Source organism: Dermacentor andersoni, chromosome 4 (genome assembly GCF_023375885.2).
Source record: "Dermacentor andersoni chromosome 4, qqDerAnde1_hic_scaffold, whole genome shotgun sequence".
Classification (NCBI taxonomy): Eukaryota; Metazoa; Arthropoda; class Arachnida; order Ixodida; family Ixodidae; genus Dermacentor; species Dermacentor andersoni.
In genome coordinates this window covers 36,572,175-36,598,931 of record NC_092817.1, presented here as the reverse complement: position 1 = coordinate 36,598,931, position 26,757 = coordinate 36,572,175, and the positions used below count along the sequence as shown (strand labels likewise).

The following is a 26,757-nucleotide window of genomic DNA, read 5'->3' as shown; positions in this document are numbered from 1 at the left end:
TTTATCACTTATGCACTTGATTTTTAATGTTCAGCCATTTGTAAACTACACTTAAGTAGAAACTATGTACAAATACATTGCACAGCACAGGGCATTCAACCCAGTACTTTAGCCGTCCTATTCACAGCACTTCCAAATCCACATGACGAACTTCTGGGTGCCGCTTCTGCAACCAGAGACAAGTGAAGCATCAGAACTATTATCTAGACAATCACAAGCACACTACATTACCCTGAAGAAATCTCTCCATATTTCAAATTTAATGAGAAACAGACAATGCTAGTCAGCGCCAAAAAAATAAAGGATTCAACATGCTAAAAAGGCAGCTATAACATATATCGTGGAACAAGTTATGTTAAAGGTGCTACAGCATGGTCTTCTAACGATTCTCAGTTCATCGTTGTAACTGAGAGTAGAGGGGCCAGTATGGTTACGCACACAAAAGGCTGGGCTCTCAGTGCACATCACAACTCGATATTTAAATTTCAAATTACTGCCTCTCAGCCTTTCCCAACAATAGCAATCCTATTTTGACACAAACTGCCTCACGTCAGGAAACGTGGGGTCACCTGTGTCGATTGCTTTGAAATAGTCCGTAACAACATCAAATGTCTTCCTCTGCACACTCTAACATCCAACAGCCAGCAAGGATGTTGCTGTTGAACTGTGCCCCCAATTATTTCACTCACGTGATATAAGCAGGACAAACCAAGGAATGCCTGCAGAAAATATCTAAGGCTTTCCTTAGAAGCATGTGTGAAACAAAACAGCACACGGTGACCATGATGTATTTCAGGTTCCTGCAATCGCTTCCAGCGCTTGCAGTGCACAAAAGTATGTCTTTCTAGATCGGCTTCCATTACTCCAAAGCATCCATAGCTGGGAGTATAATTCACTTCGTCAACAATTAATGCTGCCAGACTGTTGTGCAGTTCAGCTGCAATGTAAAAATTTTAATGCAAATTTTCTACTGCACTGAATGCACCCCAATTTAGCCAGCTTGTTGTGGGACATGTATGGCTTAACATGCAATGCATAATTCATGCTCAAAAATTTGATGCCACAGCCCTGTTAAAAATAAACATGCATTTCTTCACGATACACCCAAGTCACTGTAATGTGATAAAATTATCAGGAGTGGCCTACACATGCCTCTTATTATACTGCATCTGAGATGAAGCCATGTTAAAAACCACATTTAAAAGCTTTCAGGACACATATCATGCACTGGTATGCAGGATCAATCCTCCTTATTTTGCATCAAAAACTAATAACCAAGACCTGTGAGTATTTCGTACCTTAGATTAGTATTTCAATAGTGTCGCTACTTTACAGGTAAAAGAATGCAAACAAGTAATGTTGCTGCCATGACTCACCTTCAAATTGCTTTCAATTCTGTCCACCTGTGCCCCTAAGAGGTCCACAATGTTCTCTCCATGCTTCAGCATGAAAGCATCCAATTGCTCAATGGTTTCTATGTTGATAACTTCCTGCAATGATAATGGTGACCCATGCACACAATCAGTTCAACTTCACAAAAGGTTTGCTGTTGGGCTTCACACGGACAAAACTTACCTCTAGGAGAAGTTCCATGTCCTGAGTGTCTAGGTAGGACTTGGTGAGTTCGCGACCATCAATGTCGATTTCAGCTTTGTAACGAACAACATAGTTGCCCATATCTGTTGCCTTCACATCATGAATGGCCCTGATAGGATAAAAAGCAAAAGAAGAGCACACAATCAGACAAGTTCACATATACTTGCACCAAACAACACATGGATAAAATTGGCGACACAAAAGTTGCCAAAGGTAATAAAGCTTCCAACAAAAGGCATTAAGTAGGCATAACCATAACAATATTTTGTGAACATTTGTAGGGAATGGTTGTTGCAACTTACGTGATATACCAAGCAATTGCCCACCTCCCAACCCACATAGGACATGATTCATCAGAAAAGGGGTAGTCGGATAAGATCTCACAGTAAAAGCGGAAAAATGTAAGGTGGAAAATTACAATGAGTGATCAATAACTGACATGCCTCAAAAATGTTTTCCAGTGGCCTGCGGTTGCCACGTTCGATCAACAATGTGTGCTTTCACAAATAACATAGACTAATAAACAAGGAAAGGTCACCTGTAGCTGCTACAAGCTATTACTGCTATCGTATTTACTTGCATAATTATCACACTTGCGCAATGATCGCACCCCTGAATTTTGTGGTCAAAATTCTATTTTTTTCCTTTCCTGTGTAATGATCGCACCCTGAACTTGCCACAGCGATATGTCGTGTGCCAAGTCTAGCTAATGATGATCGCACTTACCATCTGTCAAATGCTACGTGAACGACTCTTCAAGACATACCAAGCGCTCCGCAGGCACCGAACAGTCTTAAGCAGATGGCCCATTTCATTCCTTTCATCACTTTCCGCACTTCCATGAAAAAGAAGCTACAACAAAACTTGCCTTGGCTTTATTATTTGTAGGCTTTATAACGGTTGTGGTCAACAACAAAAAAGGGGCTTTTCAATTCTTCTCGTCTGCACTCGTGGGCATGCAACAAATCGCAAGCGGCAACGATAGTAGCCACGTTTACACTGATACGTTAAAGGTGTACCCTATTCAAACGCCGACACTGGTAACACAGCAAAGATATTCGCCCACCCATAGCGGAAGCGGGCCGTATTAAGATAGTAGTGAAGACAAATGCCGCAGTTTCTGCAGCGTGCCCGCCACGGGTTTCTGTTGAAAGACTGAGGGGCTTTAGTTTCTGTCACTGGCAGCTAAGCATGCCCATCTCTGTTTCTGTCCCCTCAAAGTGGTCATGGCTATGGTATTGCCGCAAACTTGCCGATAGTAACGATATTATTCATTACTGATACGGGAGAAACTGTTTCAATGTGCATAATGTACTCACAAGAAGAAGAAAAATCGAGTTCGGCGCGTTCGGCTTGCTCCTCCGGCCGCCATTTTTGTTTTGGTGTCCCACACTGTTACAGTGGCAGCCGCCTATTTGTTGACCTGTTGTCATCCCGCAGCAAACGAGGGATGAAAGAAATAATAATGTTTTCTTCTCGCGGGAAATTTATCCCATGTAATGATTGCACCCCTGAATTTGCATCAATTTTTTTTTACAAAGAAGTGCGATCATTATGCGAGTAAATACGGTAACGCATCGACTTAAACTGTGACACTGTACAGTTCACAGAGCTTTTGGAGCATTGGATGATCTCTCAGTTTATTTAGAGAACTTGATATTTTGCAGTAGAAGCAGGATGTGTGATGCTCAAGAATTGGTGATGAGGAGGCTATATACTATTACCGCACTTTAATGGCACCCAGCCCCCATAGTACTGTAGCAGCAAGCTATAAAACTATCTTATACAGTCTTTCGTGTTAAAAAGTAGGTTTCGCTCGAAAGGCAAAGCATCAATTGCGATAGCAAATTAGTACACAGCTATACGAAGTAAAGATAATAGTTTTATCGGCCGTATAAACTTTGACACATTTGCTTACTAGCCAAATTGGCAAGCATAGTGTCAGCGCACGCAAGCCAACGTGAATACGTCCCACTCAATGAGTGTAGACACTTGCTGCAAAACGCTGGACGCTGGTGCGAGCAAGAGCGGCAGCAGCGGCGAATGATGTGACCTTCGTACAGTCTATCGCTTCAACGCAAGAGCAGTGAGAACACAGCGTGCACAAAGGTATAAACCACCTGCAGATCCCTTTCAAGATACAGTGTGTGCAACCGCGTGTGGCACTGCAAAGTACCACACTTAGCGGAGTTGAAGCTGCTCCCCCTCTCTCCCGCACTGCCTCCCCACTTTCCTCCATACATGGCACGTGAGATTCAGATCCGATCATCAGTTCCCCTTGTGCCTGGTAGCGAAATGCGCAGTTGCTGCTGAAGCACAGCACCGCCGCCCTTAACTCCCTCCCATCCCCCCACAGCCTTTCGCATGATGGAAGACAGCATGTTTGCTCTCCGCTTTCTCCTCCATGTGCGCCAGATTGAGCCACGATCATTGGCTTCCCACGCATGCTTTCACTCACACATACAGCAAACGACACACGGTGACAGTGTTATCGCCCTTTGATATTATACGGAACATCACGGCGACGGCGACAGCAAAAAGGTGCCTGGAGTGTCCATATAATTGCTATCGCAATAAAAGTTCTCTGGGAGCACTGCTCGAGGGAAGGCAGCAGCCACACATAGAGAGTGCACCCCTACCTGATCATGACGTCATTCTCGAGCTCTTTGTTGATCTGTTGCATGGCATCAAAAGGAATGGAGCGGCCGACCAGCGCAACCGAGTTGGAGTAGACAATGAAGGCGGCCACCGATCCCAGCAGGGTGCCTATGATAAGCGATCCAATGGCATCATAGGTGGGATCCCCCAGGTGTGTGGCCAGGCCCATGCAGGCTGCAGCCACGGTCACTCCCAATACAGCGGCCATGTCCTCCAAAAGCACCACGTTGACGCTTGGGTCACGGCTGCGCTTCACTGGGACATAAACACAAAGTAAAGGTGGGTGGGTGCGATGGGGGAGAGGAAGCAGAAGAGGCACACAGAAACAGCATCTCCCATTAGACGTGCAGAGAACTCTGTAACAAGATACTGACCAGTGAATGAATGGCCACTTATTGATCAACAGTAGGTGATCGAGAGAAGCCCCAGCTCAGAGCCAATATTTTGACAATGACACCTGCCTAAACTTGGCTAAGGCTTCAGATCTCCTGTTTGTATAGTTTAGAAAGCAATGTAGAATCATAGAGCACATCCTAGAAATCCCTGTGAAGTAAACATCATCCATCGTGCATGTGTGTGTGTTGGGGGGGGGGGGCAGACTGGAGGCATTGTTTCTCGTACTGATAAATGTTACGTAATCAAACACAGGTATACCAAGTGCTATTGCCAAATAGTGCCAATACTACTTGGAAATGTTATGTGTAAAGTAAATAAAAGCGCTGCATGTCGATATCAGACTTCTCTAGCAGAGTTTTATTTTAAGTAGTGAACAACACAATACGCTTTACCCCCCTTTAAGGCGGCTTTCCTCCAAAATTTCAGAGGGGAAGTGGGCCCTAAAAGTGGGCGGTGAGGTGGGTGATGAATTAGACTAGTGGGCAGCAGAACTGCCCAGTGCGGGAATAGTTCGATGGAATCAGTACAATATCAGTACAGCATCAGTACAAAGAAACAGGGTATGAAATTTCTTTGGCACAGGATGATGGGAAAGTTGACTTATTGTGAAGGGCAAGATCCAACTTTCCAGTAGACTGGCCTAGTCAAATGGCACCAAGAAACAAAAATGGTAACTGCACAAATATACCAGTTCAACACTCTGACCTTTGTAATGCAGGCAATACCAGTCAGTTTGTAGCTGAAAAAGATGCATCATGCTCGTACCAGAAACGCAATGCACCAGAGACCACAAAGAGCAGCTATACATGCGCTTTGACTAAAAATACCCTTTTTCATTTCAAAGGGCTATAACAGCACAAAACTAATGTTTACCACCTTCTTAAATTGTTCAAAAACTGAAACGAAAGTGCCAATGCAGAGGTATCCATTAGCATGAAATTTGTTTTGCTGAGCATATGAACTTTTATCCACTTTAGCCGCTGTGAACTAATACAAACCGTTCCAGACAATTATACTAAAGTTTACACCGCAGAGAACTTCTGCAAATGTTTTTGTAACAGTAGGTGCACTTCTCTGTACCTTGAACGTCATGGAAGAGCAGTTCATCAATACTCACCATATTCCAACATGGTCATCTTCTCCCTACGGGCACCCTTTTTAAGCTCATTGAATGCCACCATGAAAGTTCCTGGGGAAAAATAAATATGTACGATGTAATTATATCAACCTCACCACAGTGTGAAAATGCATGATTTGGTTTGGGAACAACATGGCAAACAGTGCAGATAACAGGACAAGACAGAAAGACAGGGCACACTTGTTATTAACTGATGGTTTTGTTCAGAATGTTCTGAAATACTATATACATATATATGTATATAAAATGAGTAAACAGAATGGAACACAGCTTACTTCAAGGGAAAGGCACAAAGAGTCGATGGTGAAAAAGCATAATGCTACTTAACAGGAGTTATAACTATTATATATGGCTGCAAAGAAGGAACCACAGTTCACATTTCCCATCTTTCTTTTCTTCTCCTGTTTTCTGTGCTGGTTACGATGCTACATCAACCTCATCTTTGTACGTCGGAAGCAATAGAGCTATTGCAGACCCATAATCAAGTCTCAGCACAGTGCTGAGTGCAGGTTTGTTGTCACTGTGTTTGCACATGCTAAGACAAATACTTTTATGCATGTGCACGCACACTGATTCTGCACCTTTGCTGCATACCATACCTTAACACAATCCAGGTCCACTACAACTGTCTAATATCAACATGCCGTTTACTGCACTGACCAAGACGCCAAACTACTAGTCATCACATAATGCAAACTGGAGCCCATCAGTGATCATGTCAATGAATGGAGAACATGGCGCGGTAAGTTCAGTGTACTCAAGTAAACAAGAAGTGAACGCATAGCAAGGTACACAGTCGAAACAGCCAGTGCAGCAGTGGATTGATGAAGTGAAAAGCACAGGTATAACATGCGGATAAAATGGACCAGTTCAACCTATCTCAATACTCAAAGGCACTCATTTCATAAATACACATGCTGTTGGATATGGAGGACAATCCCAATTGCTGTCCCCCAGATATTGGACCTTGCCGTAGGGTGTGGGAGTTGGCCGAGGTTGAGGAGGACGTCGGGATGAAAAACTGGAGGTTTATTTACATTATTTACAGTGAGAGTACAAAGAAATTAACAGTCATAAAGTCATTAATGCCGGCAGCAACTCAGACACTGCGGCCCGTGGCAAGAAGCCCGAAAGAGATGAGTGAAGGAATGCTCCACTGCTGCTCCCGGTCTCTGGCTTTTAAGCCCTTCGGTGTCTCGAAGTCACGTCACGTTCGGCCAATCGGCGAGCCCACTCAGGTGTCGTCATTTTCGGCCAATGGTAGGAGCCCGTGCGAGTGTGTCACACCCGGCACACAGGGTCGCTCCTTGGGCCCCAATTGTCCGAAGGCTTACTTCTCTCTGCGGTATTGCCTTCCCGGTCTGCAACTGCCTTCACAAAGGCGGATGGGGGGATTGCTGCCAGGGCTTCACGGTGCATTACAGCAGTCTTGCCTTGGGACCCACATTACCTGGAACAGTGCCAGGCTCTCGCTACACTTTCGGGAAGAGTCAAGCAGTGAATAGCTCCACCTGCGGCGCACGAGGTGGGGGACGCCAACTCGTTTGCACGTGCCGCACCTCGGGAATGGGGTTGATCTGCTTCTGCGTTCCTGACTTAGGTGTGGCGCGATTCGATGTGGTCTAGTGAACTCGAAGGAAGCACAGGGAAAGGTCCCATATCTAACAATGCACGTACGCACCAGCTTTTGCTGTCAAGCACTAAACTGCTCATCTCTGTCCAACGTGGAAGACAACCTCATAAGCATTAGTAGAGGTATTACACAAGACTGCATGTGTATAGGCACCGTGCTGCTGAGGATGAAGTGAACAGCGCCACCAGTGTTGCAGCTGAACTTTTGAAAACATTGGCATAATGAGAACTGAAATTCGATGGTTTCCTGCGCATATGGGGAAAGTGGACGAGACTCGAATAAACCTCAATGAGGTTGCTCATGACTTGGCACGAGGACTTGCTAACCGTGACAGTCACAACCGAGCCGTTCACCATCAAGCCAGGGAATCTAGAGATCATTTAATAACATACAATGACATTACCAAGCACTACTATTCAAAACGCAGGCAATTCCTATTGCCACATTCAAAACTGAACAGGGCTCAGGCAGTCTCACTGCGCTTATTGCAAACAGGTACATATCCCACACCGTACACCATTAATAAAATATATCCAGAGAGGGAGATTAAAATGGACTGCAACGATTGTAATGGCATCATTGGAATCAGACATACGCTGGCGAGGTGTCCCACGACTCTCCCCAACCTCGTTGAAGAAGGGACGCAGTGGGAGAAAAGGATTCAAAGCCCATTGTTTCAGGACCAACTAAGGGCCGTCCAGAGGGCCCATGATGTCGCTGAAAGGCTTGGCCTGACAGTGCCAACGTGGGAGCGGCCCGCCTTGGCTTAAGAAGTCGAGCCTCCGGACCTCATTACAATAAATGTTTTCACACACACACACCAGTGGCTGGAATTTCAACAAACTGTGAAGCAGACAACATTACGACAAAAGATGCCACGAGCCCAATGCAATAAGTTACCTTGACTACACTTTTAAAAAAGTTAACATTTCATAGGTGCTCTTTTTTTTCAGCCTGATATATTAGAAAGGCTGCTGTCCAAACCACCATTCATGTTTACAAATAAACACGGAATCACAATGGGAGGTTCTTGTTTAGCGCCAAATATTCCTTTAAGAATGAAAAGATCTGAGATTGATTCATACTTCATGTTCATGAATTATCCCCATAGATGAAAATTTCCAAGGGTGTTTGTTTTACCATAAGTATTCCTAGCCGCACAGCACATTCAGCTGCCCTACAACTCACCTACAGCTCTCACAAACAAGAACAAATGTGCTTAACAGTTTGACACAGGCTAAACCATGCTATTTTAATACAAAGCCAAACATCTGCTACTGCTACAACTGCTACAGCCTTTCATTGCTTCCATTAGCTTTTCCTTTATTAAACGATAATGCAAAAGAACATGTACCTCCTTCTGAGATGAGTGAGCCACCAAGAATGAAGAAGGCCTGCAGAGAAAGGATATAAAGTTTATTAATTAAGGACAGAAGGTTCACTCTTGTCGGCACAATAAGCTGGACAGAAGCAACACAGTGCACTATTGTTCATGTGTGGTTCAGTAGCAGAGAAAAAGCCCTCGTGGTTACAGACTGCATACACGACCATTTGCACATGGAAAAGCGGCGCAATGTCCAAACTTGAACACAAGCAACAAACAGCCCAGCAACTGCAGTGACAATACGACATTACGCACCCAGTAGAGCGACTCAAGCTCTTCAGGGTGCATCAGTCCCTTGATGCCATGATACCATGCAAGACCAGCACCGAAGAAGAACACGCCCACTCCACTGATAAGTGACGAGACATAACGCATGTTGTGGTAGCCATAACTGCATTCGTAAAAAGAGATAACATATAGTTCATACTTATGCAGTCATACAAACAAAAATCTTTATTAATGTAACAGTTTCTTGTAATTTCTATCTCACTTTTATTGTAAATTATTCAATATTCATTAGAACATAAGTTTCACGCAGCAATATAAGTTTACAGGGTAAATGTAAATGGCGTTCATGGAAAAAAAATATTAAAGGGGCTTTTTAGGATGTCGAAGGCCTAGACAAAGAATTTTCAAGGACTAAGCACAACATTATGTTTAAGAGCTCTAAAGCAAGATGTTGTCACAGAAACTTTCTTCTATTGTACACAGACAGAAAAGGGACACAAAATATACTTAGCAACCAAACAACCTCTCATAACTTGTTAACCAGGTTGCATTCACCAAACAAAATTTTATGGGCTTAAAAAACAAATTCAAGGATTATTAAGCACTTCATGAAAGTCTATGGTTTTATGGCCTTAAAAATGCATTCTTCTTTTCGCTGGTTTTTAAGGATTTCAAGACTGCTCGAAACCCTGAATTCAACAAAGTGTTTGCGCCTTTCTTAAACATATGCTCAAAAATTCTGTGGTGTAGGAGCACTCAACAAAAATAGTGCCATCTGACAAAGTCTCATTGTTTAGGTGCGTAGTCTCAAAAACAGGTTCAGAAGACGCCCACAAGCAGGAAGTGAAATGCAACACTGCATCTTTCATTAGCCCAATAACATTTAATATATATATGATGATAAAAGCACAGCACTTAACAGGACTTGGTACAGCAACAAAAGGCATCCACAACAGCTCTGAGAACCAAAATGTCATGATCCGAGTCACAAGTTCATGAACACGTGGTTTAGCAGTGCTGCAGCTTTACATTCAAGTTTAACTAAGAGCAATCTAGGCTCATTTGTGTCATTAAGCTGTAGTGCTCTTGCACTGTTGAGCCCAAGGTCACGGGATGAATTCCTGCAGCAGCGACAGCATTCTGACGGGGGCAAAATGAAAAAATACTTGTGTACTTAGAGTTGGGTGCATGTTAAAGAACGCCAAATGGTCAAAATTATTCCAGAGTCCCCCCCTACAGCATGCTTCATAATCTGATCATGGTTTTTGGCGCGCAATACCCCAGGGTTTAATTTATGTTGTTGAACTCATCTAAAATAAAAATGGCAGATGGAACATTTCAATCAGGCAGCCATTGTTAAAATTTTTATTGAAGATTCATCTAAAAAGAATCATATTATAAAATAAAAATGGTTGCTCAGAGCGCAAAGGACCACCTATATAGCTTAGAAATGGAAACCTTGATGCAACAAAAATTTTGAATTTCACAAGGTTTCTTGTTGGAAGCACAACTATATTGTACTCTGCTGTGGCAGTAGTACAACAATTACAGCTACATTTACTCATAGGTTGTAGTGCCAAAAAAACATGCACTCGCCAAGAATAAAATAAATATAAAGAACATGACACTTTGGGCTTCGTATGGGTCCTGAAATGTCATGTTCTTTAGTTTTGCTTTTATTCTTGATGAGTGCATGTTTTTTTGGCACCAGTATGTTTCTTCACTAGACAAGTTTTCATGGAACACTTGACTATACTCATATCTGAGAATCAAACTGAGGAAGCTCATGTGTAGACAAGTATTTCTTTCTCTGCACTGATTGACTGAGAAATATAATGAGAAATATAATGAGAAACATTATAGTATGGCACTCAATATTAATTTCGACCCCACCAAGCTCTAACGTGATCATAAATCCAAATATTGAGATTTCCTGTTTTTTTTTTCATCCCCCATTGGAATGTGGCTGTCCCTGTATGGAATCAAACGTGAAACCTTGTGTTCAGCTGCTGAATGTCGTCAACAATGCCAGATGGCACTGCACTTTTTAACACCCATTCCCTGGGATGCAATGGAAGAAGCGATTTCAAATTTAACTTTTTGTTTTTTTGTAACACAATATTAATAATAATATATCACAACATGAATGCTGATACAGCAATAAAAATAATACCAGCATTTATAATTTTTTCTTTTGCACTTTATGTCAGGTATTGAAAAACTATTTGCACTTACTTAGATATAACCCAGTCTTTATTTCATCATTTGAAAGTTCCCACTTATAGTTATTTGCCAAAGTCAGTTAAGACAAGGCAAAATGTTACTAAAGAAAACGAGTTGCTCATTAAATTATCACATCTGCATTATCAAGTGACCTTCTCACCAGCTTGTATAAATTCATAAATTCATGCTTCTATATTCATTACTGTTCTGTGAACTTACTTTGCTACACTGTTCTTTAGCTTAACCTGTTTTGCATAACCATAACTGTTTATACTGTTCTTGTTATCGCTTGTATGTTTTTATATTCAATACACTGTGTTGTATATTGTTGAATGTGTTCTTGGCTACTTCATCACATCCTTCCTCTAACGTAATGGACTTGTGCACCCCTTCAGGTAAAACACAAAAAAGTGCAAATAATGTTTCTGACTGATCCAAGAGCACTTGTTCATAACAAAGCATAAGACTTACGGGTGATCTGGGTTAGCTTGCTGGATCGACTTGTGAATTCCAAAAGCCAGCAACAGCTGGAAGAGAAATGCAGCAAGAATTATGCGACAGCCAAGATAAGACGAGGCAAAAGCAAGAGACGACCATCAATACCACTGGCAACTTCACTGTAGCAGCGGTGCATAGCCTATACTACAAGTCATGCAAGGTAAGTAAAACCAAACTCGTGTATCTTTCTCTGAAAAATCATGAAGAAAAGGTTGTTGAGTAGACCATAAATAGCGAGAGGCACTGGGATCGATACCCCGCACCTCCACCAAAATGTTGCAGGAAGAAAGCAGGCCCACGAGTGTAAAATAATGTATATTTGCAACTGAGTGATATGGCGTTCAGGCAACTGCCAGACTTCACCTTTCTCTAGTCCAATTCAAATTCTTCCTTCTCTTCACTGTAACAATATGAAGAAAAGTCCCCAACAGAGAAAGCATTATTGCCTGTCCTCTGCTCTTGTGTTCTGCTTGGCGCCTAGCACATCACAGTGTAAGCATTCTTAGCCAATTCTCTTGTATAGTGGCATAGGGAGCTAGTTAAGGAAACGGCCAAAAACAAGGAAAAGCATTTAAATCATAGCTTAGCTTCATTTGCATTTAGTGATCCTTACAAGGAGCCAGGAATAGTACTACTTAAATTGGCAATAGTGATGCCCTACCTTTAAAGCAAGATTTAAGACTGGGGGAGTTTCTGATGCAACACGGCACTGAGTAGTAAACACCCATCCCCAGGCGATCGCATCAGCAAGCACCTGCATTACCTGGTTGCAGGTGTCCGACAGTGAGTGGATGGCTTCAGCAAACATGCTGTGCGATCCTGTATAGAGCCATGCCGCTCCTTTAAAGGCAAAGTTCAGGCCATTTCTGGAATGGAAATTGATGGCCATGCTAAAGCAGCAAAAGGCTATGTGTTGGGAGGATTACGCACATCACCACTGCCGTGTGCACGACACGTCCTGAACCTTGAAGAATTTGTTCCCTCCTCTGCGTATGAGAAAAGAAATCACCGATACAGTGCAACAGCATAGCAGCATATTTAGAGACAAACAAGATGACTAAAGGATGTACCGTTCATGCATAAAAAAAAATTAATGACCTGCAATGTCTTGTGTGTCAGAATTAGCATGATTTCATTATTTGCACTTGATAAGGCACAAAAATCAAATCTGAATTATGAAGCCCATTCTTATATCAAAGAACCCTAACACCATGAATAGCAAAATACCAGCCCCTACACTTCTTATATGCAGCATGCTATTATAACAATCTCCCGCACTTCATACCAATTTGCAATAAAAAAACACGAACGCCACGTATAATCTACAAAATTTGTTGTGTGCAATGTTACTGGCTACATTTCAATGATGTCAGCAGACAATGACACCAAAGAAAGCACAGGGAAAATTAACTGCTTTTTTTTATTACGATTGCAATTACTATATACACGGTGTCCCACATTACTTGGGCCAAACATTTATAATATGCAAATGCCACGTAGCTGGACAGAACTAAGGTAATGTTGTTTGGCGTCACTTGGAGATACTCAGGTTAATATTTTCATTCCACCTAATTAGATAATAAGCCTTAATTAGTTATTCAACTTCTCAGGCATTATAACTGTAAAATTACCAATACATCTTTCTGTTGCTCAATATGTGCTACATAAAAGTGCTTTTCCAAGCGTGAAGGAATCCGACGAAACTGCCACGCGACTGGCCACTTGAGGCACTTTGCGTATATAACGGCAGGACAAAGGCCTTTCGATGCAATCTTCAATTTGCCATCTTACGCTAACTGATTCCAACTTGTGCCTGCAAATTTCCTAATTTCATCAACCCACCTAGTTTTCTGAGGTACTAGAGTGTGCTTATTTTCCCTTTCTTTAATGGCCCACCGGTTAGCTATGCTGCCCAGCTCCATTATTTTCTCTTAATGTCAGCTAAACTATCAGCTATCCCCATTTGCTCTCTGATCCACACCATTCTCTTCCTGTCTCTTAAGGTTATGCCTAACATTTTTTCGTTTCATCACACTTCGCACAGTCCTTAGCTTGTTTTCAAGCTTCTTTGTTGACCTCCAAGTTTCTGCCCCATATGTTAGCACTGATAGAATGCAATAATCATAAACTTTTCAACTGCAGTGGTAAGCTCCCAGTAATGCTTGTCATGTGCACTCCAATCCATTTTTATTCTTCTGCAAATTTCATTCTCATGATCAAGGTCTGCTGTGAGTAATTGACCTAGATGAACATACTCCTGTACAAACTCTAGAGGTTGACTGGTCATCTTGAATTCTTGTGCCTTTGCAAGACTATTGAACATTATCTTTGTCTTCTGCATATTAATCTCTTACACTCAACTCTTACACTTTCTTGGTTAAGGTCATCAATCATTTGTTGTAGTAATTCGTGCCCAGTGTTGCTGAACAGGACAACGTCATTTGCAAACTGAAGGCTGCCAAGATATTCGCCGTTGTTCCTCACTCCTCAGCCTTCCCAGTCTAATAGCTTTCTCCTTGTCTGACCCCTTCCTTGATACGTAACTTTCTACTTTTCTTGTAGAGAACAAAGGTAGCTGTGGAATTTTTGTAGATATTTCCCAAGATTTTAATGTATGCCTCCTGTACTCCTTGATTACACAATGTCTCTATGACTGCTGGTATCTCTGCTGAATCAAATGCCTTTTATAATCTATAAAGGCCATATAGAGAGGTTGATAGCACTCTGCAGATTTCTCGATTGCCTGACTGATATGTGATCCATTGTAGAATATCCCTTCCTGAGGCCAGCTTGTTCCCTTGCTTGATTAAAGTGTTGCCCTTATTCTATTGGAAATTATCTTGGTGAATATTTTATAGAACACTGAAAGCAAGCTAATGGGCCTGCAATTCTTCAATTCTTTAATGCCTCCCTTCTTATGGATTACAAGATGTAAATAAAAGTGAACAAAAAGGCAACTTGCTGCCGGTGTGAGTGGAACCAACATCTCCTGCATGATGCACACAATGCTACGCCACTGAACTACAGCACCAGTCATTGCTCAATTTATTTTCAGGAGTATTTGTACATATTGTGACGCTCTTAGGTGCATAGTGGGTTCACGAATGTGACGCGCTTAGGTGCATAGTGGGTTCACGCCTCAACAAACAGTATGCGGGGGCACCGAAGGGTGGTGAACGAGGACGACGACGTGTGGCTGGCTCGCTGAATCTCGACAGGCGCTCAGTTGACCAAGGCCATCGCTTCTAACTCTACCCGGCTTCAAAGTAACGCCTTTTGTGGGCGTAACAGAGTGGTGGAGGTGCGGGGTACGACAGAACGTACCACGGAGTCGCAACATCTAGAACTTCGCCGGAGCCGTCGTCTTGCCGGTCTCTTGCCAACGACCTTCCCTATGGCTCAGGACGGAGGTGGACAAATGCCAGCTATAGTTTCACCTTCTCAAAGGTCAGCGCCAGTCGGACCTTTGCAGCACTACATGGAGCCACGCTCGTTCGCGGGAAAAGTGGGCGAAGACGTCGACGAGTGGCTGATGCACTACGCAAGGGTGAGCCGCTACAACCGTTGGGATTCTATCACTCAGCTTGAATATGTTGCACTCTTTCTGAGTGAGACAGCGCTGATGTGGTATGAAAACCACGAAGACTCCCTAACAACGTGGGAGCACTTTGTCGAGGAAATTAAGAAGTGTTTTGGCGACACCCACGCCAAACAGAAACGCGCCGAGAGAACACTTGCTCAAAGAGCTCAAGCTCCTGGAGAAACATGCACTATATACATAGAGGAAATCCTCAAGCTGTGCAAAATCGTAAATCCGCAGATGTCCGAGGAAGACCGAGTCGGACATCTCCTCAAAGGAATTGCAGAAGATGTGTACAATTTCCTCATAAGTCGGGAACACGTTGATTCCGTCTCAGATGTCGTGCGTCATTGCCGTACGTTTGAGACGTTGAAAACACGTCGCATTGTGCCAAAGTTTGGACGCCTGGCGAATGTGACAACCATTGCCAGCGTCGATGAGAGCCCGTCTGCCGATCTTTCGTCTACTATACGGCAGATCGTGCGTGAAGAACTGCTGCGGCACCAGGAACTTGCGCGCGACGTCATACGACAACCTGACGCTTATTACCCGCAACACATGGCGCCTGCCGCACCCTGCGCTTCCTGGCAACCGGCGGTATGTGTCACAGACGTCAACCACAGAGGTGCTCCATGGCCACGTGAGGACACATTTACGCCCGAACACCGACCAGCAGAACACCCTCGCCCCAGCAGGTTTGCACGCAGACCGACCGTTCCTCCTGTGCAGCAGGCTCAGCCGCTCCGCTCTGCTACACGACCCCCCACGGCTGAGCGCTTCGAAGGGCAGTTCATCGATCGTCGTTTACCTGTGTGCTATAGCTGTGGCGACTTGGGTCACATTGCCAGGTACTGCAATCGCCGCCAACCACCGAGGTTCGACCGATCGATGATGTCTAGGCGGTACCGCGCTCCTCTGGGCGAAACATATTCGCCCTCGCACACATATTTAAGAAGCTTGCCTCACCAGCACCTGGAGCCGCTACGGAACCGTTCTCCAGCATCCGATCGCAGCTTGACACCACCACCCGCTCCTCGTGTAAGCCGGTCGCCCTCTCCGCGGCGTCGATACCCGTCGCCACCTCCGGAAAACTAGCCAGCGCGGCCGTTGGAGGTGAGGTCGCTGGACAATCTTCAATATCGACAGAGATACCTCCAACCATTTGTATGTTTAAGAATAAGGTGTTTGTACTAATTGACGGGGTTTCATCCATGGCCTTAGTGGACACGGGAGCAACCGTTTCAGTGATGAGTCTTGCGTTTAAAAGCCTCCTAGGACGAAAGGTGATGTTTCGCTGGGACCGTGCCGATACGTTTCGCGGAGTGAGTGGGGAGTTGTTGTATCCTGTGGGCGTGTGTAATGTAGACGTTACCTTGGGTGGTCAAATATTTAACGCGGAGTTCGCTGTTCTACCTCATTCTACGCATGACGTAATCCTGGGTCTTGATTTTTTGAAACTGTGTGGTGCCACCGTCGACTGCAAAACGGGTGAAATCAGTGTAGGTACGAGCTTTGCTGCGGCGTTTATGGAAGCCCCACCGTATCGTGAAAGTGTGCTTTGTGTATCCCGGGATACAGTTGTGCCTCCGTTATCCGCAACGTGTGTTTCAGTCGCCTGTTTTCCCACCACCGACGGAACGTTTGACGCTACCGTGGAGCCCGTTCACCTGAGTTGCATCAAGAGGAATGTACTGATACCGTATTGCACGCTGTCAGTTGTTCAGGGACGCACCAACTTATGGGCCGTAAACTGTTCGAGTGAACCTGCAATACTACCACAGGGTCTGAAACTTGCCGCCTACCATGAAGATCACGTGCTATCGCTCGCCATTCTTACAGAGGCCCTTGATTCTGCGGATGAGCGCCATTTCGCTAATGTCTGCCCTGCGGCGCACTCCTCATTTCTGACTATGGTAAACAAGTCGCTCAGCACTAAGCAGCGTCACGAAGTGGCGAATATTCTGCTAAAACATGCCCGACTGTTTGACTTCTTCCAGCAAGAGGGACCACCATTGTTTCCTCCTTCTCGTATACACCATCGCATCGATACGGGATCTGCCCAACCGCTGCGACAGAAACCATACAGAGTCTCACCGTCGGAACGCAAGGCGATCAATGACCAAGTCCACGAAATGCTAAATAAGAATGTGATCCAAGAATCCTGTAGTCCGTGGGCAGCGCCAGTGATCTTGGTTAGAAAGAAAGACGGTACATGGCGATTTTGTGTTGACTACCGCCGCCTCAACACCATCACTAAAAAGGACGTATATCCTCTTCCGCGTATTGATGATGCTATCGACTGCCTCTCATCAGCGTCTTACTTTTCGTCTGTTGACTTGAGGTCGGGGTACTGGCAGATTCCTATGCACGAGGCAGACAAGGAGAAAACGGCATTTGTAACACCAGATGGACTTTTTGAATTTAATGTGATGCCGTTCGGGCTCTGTAATGCGCCTGCAACTTTCGAGCGCTTCATGGACAACATCCTGCGTGGTTTGAAGTGGGAAGTATGCATGTGCTATCTAGATGATGTAGTGATTTTCGGGCGCACGTTCAGTGAGCACAACGCACGTCTCGATCTTGTGCTAGACTGCTTGGACAAAGCGGGTTTGGTGCTCAACTCGAAGAAGTGTCATTTTGGAGAGCGCCAAACACTCGTTCTGGGACACCTAGTGGATAAGGACGGTATACGGCCTGATCCAGCGAAGACTGCTACGGTGGAAGCCTTCAAGCAACCTCGCCATGTAAAAGAGCTACGCAGTTTCCTAGGGCTTTGCTCGTACTTCCGCCGGTTTATTCGTGGATTTGCCAACATCGCGTATCCGCTGACATGCCTCCTCCAGAAGGGCGTTCCCTTTGAATGGACTCCTGAATGTGAAGCTAGTTTTCGTGAGCTGAAGTCTCGTCTGACGTCTCATCCCATTCTCCGACACTTCGACCATGCGGCTCCCACAGAAGTTCATACGGACGCTAGCGGTATTGGCATCGGCGCCGTCCTTATTCAGCGCGTCGACACCAAAGAACACGTCGTCGCCTATGCGAGTCGTTCTTTAAGTAAGTCCGAGCGTAACTACACCGTTACAGAGCAAGAATGTCTTGCAGTTATTTTCGCAGTACAGCGCTTCCGGTCGTACCTGTACGGGCGCCCCTTCACTGTGGTGACAGACCATCATTCTCTCTGCTGGCTGGTTAATCTCCGTGATCCGTCGGGCCGGCTTGCGCGTTGGACACTCCGTTTACAGGAATATAACTTTACCGTTTCTTATAAAAGCGGCCGCCGACACGCCGACGCTGACTGCCTCTCGCGCATGCCGCTTCCAACGACGGACTGCGACGCGGACAACTTCGACTGCTATATCGCATCACTGGAGCCGGGATTTCCTGATATAAATACCTTCAAGGTCGAGCAACAAAAAGACAGAACTTTAGAACCACTGCTCAATACTGCAAGGCGATCAGCACCATCCACTCGTTTCTGTGTTCGTGATGGAGTTCTTTACAAAAAGAACTATTCTACTACAGGCCCACGATATCTTCTGGTGGTCCCGGAGAGTCTCCGTGTCTCCGTCTTGCGCGCTATGCATGACGATCCAACATCTGGACATTTGGGTTCTGCGCGAACTCTCTACCGCCTCCAAGAAAGGTTCTACTGGCCTAAAATGCGCCAGACGACCGCCCAGTATGTGTCCAGCTGCAGCGAGTGTCAACGTTATAAGCGTCCGACGAGTGCTCCTCCTGGTCAACTCCATCCAGTGCCACCCCCCAGCTCTCCCTTTGAGCAAGTTGGCATCGACCTCCTCGGTCCTTTCCCGCGTTCATCCGATGGGAATCGCTGGATTATCGTGTGTGCCGATCACTTGACACGCTACTGTGAGACAGCTGCAATACCATCGGCTACTGCAACCGAAGTGTGTATTTTTCTGCTGCGTTTTGTCATTCTCCGACATGGACCTCCCAGAGTCATCATCAGCGATCGTGGGCGGCAGTTCACTGCAGACGTGGTCGAAGAGATGCTTCGTCTATGTGCTTCAAGGTTTCGACATTCCACCCCGTATCATCCCCAAACAAATGGCCTTACGGAACGCACGAACAGAACTCTTACTAACATGCTGTCCATGTATGTCGAGTCAGATCATAAGAACTGGGACAGCGTGCTACCTTTCATTACGTACGCATTTAACACCTCAAAGCATGAAGTTACGGGCTACAGTCCCTTCTTTCTTCTCTACGCTCGTCCGCCTCGTTATACACTAGACACTATCTTCCCGTTTTCCAGCCACGATAATCTTTGTATATCAGAGACAGTCTGTCTTGCTGAAGAAGCCCGACGACTTGCTTCGTTACGCACTCTTGTTTCACAAGACCGCTCGAAGGCACGCTGCGACCGCCGACGCCGACACGTGATATATGACCCTGGTGATTTAGTGTTGCTCTGGAAACCAACCAGGAAACGTGGACTATGTGAAAAACTGCTGGCCCACTATGTTGGACCCTATGTTATTACGGAGCGCATCAGCGAATTAACCTACCGCATAGCACGTCTCACATCAAATGGCCGACGGTCAGCAAAGACTGAACTTTCGCATGTCGCCCGTTTAAAACCCTTTATTTCTCGACAGCCTGTTTGACTTGCCCGGCGGGCTTCGTCTGCGCGGAGGGAAATGTGACGCTCTTAGGTGCATAGTGGGTTCACGAATGTGACGCGCTTAGGTGCATAGTGGGTTCACGCCTCAACAAACAGTATGCGGGGGCACCGAAGGGTGGTGAACGAGGACGACGACGTGTGGCTGGCTCGCTGAATCTCGACAGGCGCTCAGTTGACCAAGGCCATCGCTTCTAACTCTACCCGGCTTCAAAGTAACGCCTTTTGTGGGCGTAACAATATGTACTAGATCTAGCACTGGAAATACTAGTCAGCAGTGGCCATAGTCCTGGCAGCGGATGGCTTCATTGTCTGTTGACTTCATTTGATTGCAACTAAAAAATATTGAGCTCTTGGTTCCTTTTGTTCTTCTTGCCCATGGATACAGTGACAACACATGAATAATACATAGTTCTTATCAATACACACTAATGCAAGTATAGAGAATTGAGGTTCAAAAGACAAACAAAGCAGCACAATGACCACCTGTTGGTCAAAGCCACTGCCTAAAAGACTCTGTTTGAAAGTATGCAGTGAGCACCAAAGAAGCCCACAGAAATATCCTGCTCTAATGATATTTGATTAAACAAGCTTGCAGAACAGTCCAATTGGAACTGTCAAAGAAGTTCATCTGTTCAGGTCAAACTTAGCAAACAGAAACACAACTCCAACCAAACAATACATAAGGAGATTTTCCAATGTTTTCAGTCTGTCTTTTGCCTTCAAGATTGCACCACTTTCATACTGCGGTGGTTCACCAAAGACAGTTATGCAATTTGATTTCAGGCACATATGTGATGTGGAGACCACATACCATAACTGAAGCTATACAACCAGTGCTAGACAGCATCCCCTGAGGTTAAAAAAAATTACCATAGCCGTCTTTATTTCTTTATTATCAGTGCTTAGGCTTCATTATCTTTGAGCCAACATTAGTACACCATCAAGTCAAAGTAGGACTACCCAAGTAAGCTGTTCCGAGATGTTTAACAATGAGTTAAATTTCATAGTTCACACCCATCACTTAATAAGCAGCAGGCGGTGGCATGGCGCCTCCTTCAAACAAATACATATCCAAATCCGGTGACTTATAATCATTATTACCCAGACCAATATTCGGCCAATTGTAAATTTTGTCAAGAAAGGGCGGACCTGGATCACATTATCTGGGCCTGCCCTCGGGCGCCCCGACAGGGCCAAAAAATTCAGGATCGGAAGCAGTGGGAGACCGTGTTGCTCAGCTCGGCCCCCGAAGACCAACTTTTGGCTGTCCAGCAGGCCGAGGATGCTGCTAGAGCTCAAGGGCCTCTGGCCGCCATCTAGGCGGGGTTGGCCCCCCCCCACCAATCTGCTGGCTATATAAATAAAAGTTATTTCTCTCTCTCTCTCTCACAGTGTTTGCACTGTTAATGTGGCACTACGGTGTCTTGAAATTATATACAGTGCATTCTTTAGGCATTCTAGCAGCAACAATAAGTGTTTCACAACTGCACAACAAACCTAACTTTCTATGTGCACTCTGTCATATGCAGTGCCTGAAATTCCTTTCTTTTGCTGCTTTCGGAGTCACTACTGCCAAAATTATGGCACACTTTGAATTGTTCTTCATTCGCATACTTACTAATGACATGCGCTTTCATTTACCTTCAGTTTAAATAGGAACGCACATTTAATAAGAAATAAATCAGTCTCTTACTCAACCCCTCGTCACTCCTGTGTTTTTTCGGAAATGAAGAATGCAAAGGCAACCATTTGCTCCAGGTTTTAATTTCACTTCTTGCATTCATCACAAGTACGCTGCAGCAAATAATGTGCATGTGCACTATGTACATTAATTTGCAATGTGCACATGTGCATTTTACATATAGATGCCGCCCTGGCCACCATAGACATGAGTTCTCACTACACACAGTTGAAGCAGCTGCTGGCCAACCACTTGTAAGCAATGTCATTTGTAAAATCCTCGTTGTTCGTTTTGTTTGTGGACACTGTCTGGCTTCCAGCTAGGAACAATACACAGCCAGCCTCAACACACAAGAAATATGTGAATATACGAATCAACACCGGGCATCAAATTTTTCTTAGTATTTGTATATGACTAAATTTGGGAGTGTTGCTATTCACACACTGGCTACTTATATGGCGTGTTGCACAGCACATTAAGCAACAATAAAGAGACTGAAATTAGTACAATAATTCCTTCTGACAGCAAACTCCTCTGAGACACCTGAAAAAGAAGCTAACGATCTCACTTACACTGGTTAACAGTGCATTCATAGGAGTTCACACACAACAGCAGCAAGGCAACAAGGAAGCTAAATAAAGATACTGAGATATATCTCACTCAAACAATGCTGTGCTTGTCGACTGACAGTAGGTCGGACCACTAAAAGTGTTCGAAACACTGAACTCTTTTGGGAACCCTTGGGACATATGATGCCCAAGGGTTGACAATCTAGATGCCTCCACTACAGATATGCCAACATATAAGATCCCTCACCACTGTGGTGTTAGCTCTACCAACTATCTTTTAAGAAACTATTTACTTTAAGTAAACCAAATCGGCATTCTTCATAGCACTACCGACAACACTTCAAATACCGCTAGTGTACCAAAAACAAACATACCTACACAAAGCACTCCCATTCAAGACAACAAAGAGGACCTTGTTAGGTGACAAAACAGTGTATTTACCTTAGCCTCTTGACTGGCTCTTTCAGCACGTTGGTACTCTTTTAGAATGCTCTTGACATTGGACATGCCTGAAACAATTTCCTAAATATATCAGTTCGGCGTTCACTGCTCCCGTACAACAGATACAAAGTGAAGGTATTGGTACTAACTCTCTCGGTACTTTTGCTCTTCCCTTCGCCTCCTCTCATGCTCTTTTTGTAATGCGTCATATGAACCCCAGACTTCCAATGCCCTGAAAAACAAAGGCAAAGCATACCTTAAGCACCTCAGATACCAATGCCTTATGGAACCCAACATATAGCGTAGACTATGCCATAAAAATGGATTTTAACAATCATTATAGCCACAGCCCTCCCCCTGTGCACAACTCCCTGAGTGAAATGCAAAAATGGAATTTTTCTTGCTTGCAGCTGGGACTTTCCACACAAAGTGTCCCAGACCCTAAAAATTGACCATCGGCAATTAGTCTGGTAAAAAATTGGGCTAGTTGGTTATAGCGTAAATGAGGTTTCACTGAAGCATTTTTCCTACAAAGAAATTTTTTTGCTGACTAGGGCACTCTTTTGAAGTTTCTGCGAAGAAGCAAAGGTTGGTCATAACGCAGCTTTCGGGAATGAAACATCTCGTGGGTATGCGCATAACTCTTAGTAAAACTTCTTCCCCCAAATTTTCACACTAAATAGGGGGGTGCAGGCATTACACAAACCCAAGCCTTACACGACTGTAAACTCAAGACACAAGAAGTGCTCCTCACTTGGCTTCGACATCTCGGCGCAAGTACACGGTGATTGGTGGTGCATCTTCGTAAGGACTCCTCCGATGAACCATGCGCAGTCCCTCCAGATCACTGAATGTCAAGTAAAGGCACACTGAAGAAAGTGTAGATGTAGTGCAAAAAAATAAAAATCAGCACAAAGCATCGCAGACATGAGTTAAGATGGAAATGGGATGGGCGCTGACCTTATGCATGTAAAGTGCCCATAGACTTCAATCCACTCAGCACGCACAAGTGCAGCCCTCAGTTCAGCAATAACAACAGTAGCCAGTATAGTAGCATGTTCGTGCCAGCCTTGGCTCATGCACAGCCCTTGTAAAAGAAACCTTGGTATCCTTAACAGACAGGCAAAAGCTGTCTGACCAATGTGTTTAGTCCCGAAGAATGGTACTATTTCACAGCATTACCTTGGTTTCAACAGATAGTCACTCATTGCCCGGACTGGTGTCACAAAGTTTCGCTCTGTGTAGTCCTTAGTTACATCCAGTTTCCTACGATGACCACTGACAGCTGCATAGGAGAATTGGATAGACATCATTAAAGCAGCTCCTTAGCATAATTTCAGATCACTATAGCACATGAGAATACTTTGCAGTTTCTTGATGGCACACGTACTAGAAACGCACAGCATGAACCCACACATTCCTTAATTTGTGCTATTTAAGTACACGAGCATTTTTACATTTCGCTCACATCGAAATGCGGCTGCCGCGCTCATGCGAAGCAGCACAGCACCATAACCACTGGGCTACCACAACAGAAATCTTTCTTTTTCCGAATGTGTTAAACAGCATCATTTATTCAAAGCTATATTAGCCATAGACTAAGCTTCACTTAAACTACATATTCAATGCTGTACCAGATCTTTTGTCACTGCCTATGCACAATAATTTGATAAATAAGCTCCAAAAAATGTAATTGTGGTTCCCTTTTTTAGCAACCTTTCAAAAATAAATTGTACAGAAAGAAATTGACATACCCTTTACTATCGTCGCCTGAACTTCAGACATCACAGGTGGTTCTTTTCCATTGTTGCTGGAGCTTCCGACATTGCGTACTTGCTGAGCAAGCAGTGGCCTGATGTGAAGGTCACACATTTGTCTGCTGATCCTTGGCTTTCGTCCATCCCAGAAGAACAGAACGCCTGCAATGGTTTTTTAGAGTTGTGATTGCTGGAAGCTAAGAAAGCAGACAAGAGGAATTATGCAAGACTTTTGCGCAGTTTGCGAACAAGATACCAAATTTTCAAAGATCACCTTCCTTTTGTAGCTACAGAGTGAAGAAAATGAAATGCGGCAGCAAGCTCATTTCACATAGGTATTTCCTACTGCGATTTTCAGAGAAGTGATAACTTTACATGTAGATCATGCATTTCTATTTTGAATAAATAAATCACAGTAGCTACAGTTTTCTTTTAATTTCAAAGCACCTAGAAAAGTCAATTGCACTTAGGTAGCATATATAATCCAACTTCCCCTAAAAAAGCTGGGGTAAGTAAAGCAATTTAGGAATCACTTTTTTAACTTTCTTAAGCTCAAACCAATAAACTGAACTGACCTAAGCAGGCAGGCCATTATGACACATTTGAAATGTCATGCTTTTGGCAAATCACACGATATGAGCAGTTTTGCAGGGAATATTTCAAAATCACATGTATGGAGAAGTTGGCACAGCAGCCCTTTTTCCATACTTGCGGCATCACACAAGCAGAAATGCAAATAAAATTGCTCCATGTGAAATTAGCTGCAAGAATGTGGTTCAAATGTACAGCACGTCATTCATGAAAGTAGGGTGTGGTCTGCAGGAAGTACAATGAACAGGATCTAAGCAGGTGACTGGGTGGAAGGCGGTGCAGTGAGCCACAAGTTACCTGTGGCACCAAACAACCATGAAAGTTCCTGTCCTGTGCTGGCCACAAGAGTCTTTTGTGCTTGGGGCACATCTTGAGGATGATTCCTTAATAATACACCATATTGAAGATACAGCTCTACCATAAAACAAAAGCAGGTTCTATGAATTTAGCCTTACATTGTAGAGTATGCTGTTGTGCAGATTGTTTTGCAAGAACGGTGATAACGCTAAGGCTGATGATCAAATACCTTGGCACTGGTCAAGACACTTCACATGCAGTGCATAATGTTGATGAAAAATTATGTCAGCTGGGTGCCTTTTAGGCAAAATGAAAAAGAACTATTCTTTGATGTTCTCATAGCACACTACAAGCCACTGATAGGGAAGTCATGGCATTTGTATTTCTGCATGCGTAAGTGTATTATTTTGTCGGCAAAATTTTGGCGCTTGCGGTGTTCTACGCCTTGTTTTGCCGCACTCAGACTTATTTCCATCATGAAGTATCAGTAATTAAATCTTAAACGCAACATCTATGGTCAATTACCGTACTATTTTTTTTTTTTTCTAATGGTCAGCGCTGGAACGAGTTTGAACAGGTTGACGCAACATGTATGAGCTTTGCGGTGGTAGTGTGCTGCTGTGCGAGTGCGACTATGCTCTTCCTGAACATTCAAAAGTTGTCCGACTATCGGACTTTCAGCTTAGGCGCAGTGCGTTGTCACCGTTTGGTGCTGATCTGTAATGATGTTTTCAGACTAAATTTGGTCACTTTAGCTTACTCCGCCACACATCAGCTGATCTACGACCGCAACCATCGCAGACATCCCGTCAATAGGCGGACATAGCAGTCGACTTGTTTGGACCCGTACCACTTCCAGCAAAGCTTGGTCGAACACGAAGAAATGTAATTTGTCTTGAAAGTCTGGACATGTGTCTTGTCCCTTTGAAGCAGCAAGAGCTCCGGGGAGCACAGATGGAGGCCCACGGAATAATCATATTCGGGGTTTCAGTTCTATAATTGTATAACAAGGGTACTTAGCGACGCTAGCGAAGCTTGCAGCTTCTAAACGCTGAAACAATTTCACAGTTCTTTGTTTTCATCATTCCGCCGCCCACAGACAAATACATCCCACATTGATGAAATAAAACCATCGTAGAACATGCGAGACCGCATTCTAGTACACTCTAGCACATCAACGTTCACCCAAAGAGTATAGCAACTCTGTGACGTTCACAAAGGCGCCATCTTGGATGCTGTTGCCAACAGCCCACAGCACATAACTAGGTTATGCTACACCATGATTATGCGAAAAAAAAGAAGATCCTAAATAATGCTTAAAAAGCAATAAATGCTTTAGTTGTGTCCAACTTTTCTAAATTATCAACATTTAAAGTATTTTCTCATCCTATGAGCAAATAAGTCCATTAATGTCTTGATTTTAAGTTCAACACGGTGTTCTG

At 44.2% G+C, this 26,757-nt stretch overlaps 1 protein-coding gene across 3 annotated transcripts; it reads right to left on the bottom strand.

Annotated features, from left to right (window-relative positions):
* Positions 1-26,521, bottom strand: ZnT49B (solute carrier family 30 member 9). Of its 3 annotated transcripts, none has more exons than XM_050183999.3 (16): positions 26,166-26,521; positions 24,425-24,589; positions 23,853-23,955; positions 23,425-23,517; positions 22,820-22,902; positions 22,671-22,738; positions 12,685-12,740; positions 12,518-12,620; positions 11,728-11,783; positions 9,061-9,196; positions 8,776-8,815; positions 5,768-5,839; positions 4,236-4,509; positions 1,576-1,705; positions 1,377-1,490; positions 1-166 (listed from the first exon to the last, which is right to left on the bottom strand). In XM_050183999.3, exons 1-16 carry the CDS (start codon positions 26,290-26,292, stop codon positions 122-124), a joined length of 1,665 nt encoding a protein of 554 aa, XP_050039956.1. In that variant the 5' UTR covers positions 26,293-26,521; the 3' UTR covers positions 1-121. The 3 variants fall into 3 exon arrangements, with proteins under 3 accessions (XP_050039956.1, XP_050039957.1, XP_054929585.1); XM_050184000.3 differs by lacking the exon at positions 26,166-26,521 and adding an exon at positions 26,076-26,162; XM_055073610.2 differs by lacking the exon at positions 26,166-26,521 and adding an exon at positions 25,316-26,059.
* Between the last annotated feature and the right edge of the window lie 236 nt (positions 26,522-26,757).